Source organism: Nestor notabilis, unplaced genomic scaffold (assembly GCF_000696875.1).
Source record: "Nestor notabilis isolate BGI_N333 unplaced genomic scaffold, ASM69687v1 scaffold22882, whole genome shotgun sequence".
NCBI lineage: Eukaryota > Metazoa > Chordata > Aves > Psittaciformes > Psittacidae > Nestor > Nestor notabilis.
This window is the reverse complement of record NW_009917280.1, coordinates 2,409-3,954: the sequence shown is the minus strand read 5'-3', so window position 1 is coordinate 3,954 and position 1,546 is coordinate 2,409. Positions and strand designations below refer to the sequence as shown.

Genomic DNA, 1,546 nt, shown 5'->3' with positions numbered 1-1,546 from the left:
GGTTCTCTCCAGCCAGAAAGTATCACCTTCCTGGAAGGCTTCTGAAAACAACCCAACGCTGTCCTGTCCTGGGGCGCTCACAGGAGGGAGCCTTGTTCTCTGCTGACAGTAACCACCCATGGAGAAGGGCCCCAGCCAGGGCAGCACTATACCCTATGGTGCTGCTGCAGTCCTGGTCCTGCTGCATCCCCAGCAGCTCTGGGCAGTGGGAGCACCCATGTCCCTGTGTTCCGATGGGTCCTTGGCCGCTGCAACCCGGAGGAGAGGATCCTCCCCAGCACCCTATGCTCCTGCTGCTTCCACCGCTGCAATGGCTTGGAAAGACAGACAGATCCATCCCCTGGCTGTGAGCAGAGTCCTGTCCCGTCTTGCTCCTTCCTGGGGCGTCTGACACTAGGACAGATACAGACCCTGAGACACTGAGTGTTTGCTGCCCTGTTCTGCCCCACTGTGAATGTCCCAACCACCTCCTGTTCCCTGCCCCAGCCCTATCTCAGCCCCGATCCCAGCTCTGCTGTCAGCCAGTGCCATCCCTGGGCAGCAGCAGCACCAGGGATCCAGCATCCCCTGGGACATGCTGGGTACCGGAGCAACCGGGTGTCTTCCCAGCAGGCTCAGCCCTACATCCCCAGCTGCCTGTGCCAGCGGAATGAGGGGACATGGAATGCCAGGCTCATCCCAGCACCTTGTGCACCTCCTGCTCCCCAGCAAGCAGCTGGGCTGGCCCTGGCCATGCTGCTCCCACCATTCCGGCACAGAGCAGAGGAATGCCCCTGTGCCCATCCGAGTGCCCTGGCAGCCCCTGTCCCCATTGTGCAGGGCTCACCCAGGGCTCAGGCGCGTCTCTCCCTCTGCTCATACACGGAGTGAAGCTTCTGAATGAGAAATGCTTTATCTTCCCCTTCCTGCAATGAGACATGGCAATGAGCAGCCACGGGATATGCTCTGGGATGTCTGGGGGGGTGGCCACGCCAGGGCTGCAGCGGCCGGGCCGAGCTCACGCACGTTGGCGATCTGCTCCTTCAGCAGGCGGATGATCCTCCGCTGGCCTCTCACCACCTGGATGTTGAAGTAGGTCCCGGCTCTGCAGTGACAGCAGGGCGGGATGGCGGCAGCTGGGACACTGTGCCTTGGAGTGAGCCCCGCTCCAGCCCCGCTCCAGGCTGTGACAGGGCACCCCCGAAGCACAGCCCTGGGTGCAGCCTTGGGTCCGTACTCACAGCAGCACCCCAGACATGAAGAACAGGAGGAAGGGGTTTTCCACCAGGTGCTGGTGGGCCCAGGTGAACCAGGTGATGTTGGGGTTAGAGTTCTCCAGCACTTGCACCCAGGTTTGCCACGACTTGTAGATGGTTTCCAGCCCCTGGAAGGGGCCACAGGCTTCTGACGGCTGCACCCTGAACACACAGACCGATGGGGCTGGTCAGAGCCACGGGTACCCCAAGGCCCAGGGCACTGCCCAGCCTCAGACATCCACCCTCCAGGGACCAGCCTGCCTGCCCATCCCCCTTGCCCTGCATCGGGAACAGCTGGGAGCAGTGGGCAC

At 62.5% G+C, this 1,546-nt stretch overlaps 1 protein-coding gene across 1 annotated transcript in view; it reads right to left on the bottom strand.

Annotated features, from left to right (window-relative positions):
- Window positions 1-833: 833 nt before the first annotated feature.
- The window catches only part of TMC6 (transmembrane channel-like 6), a gene marked incomplete at its 5' end in the record, with an annotated part of 2,966 nt that continues 2,253 nt past the window's right edge, over window positions 834-1,546 (bottom strand). The window contains 3 exon segments of the mRNA XM_010009155.1: window positions 834-905; window positions 1,006-1,084; window positions 1,221-1,397. Coding sequence (XP_010007457.1) covers window positions 834-905; window positions 1,006-1,084; window positions 1,221-1,397 — 328 coding nt within the window.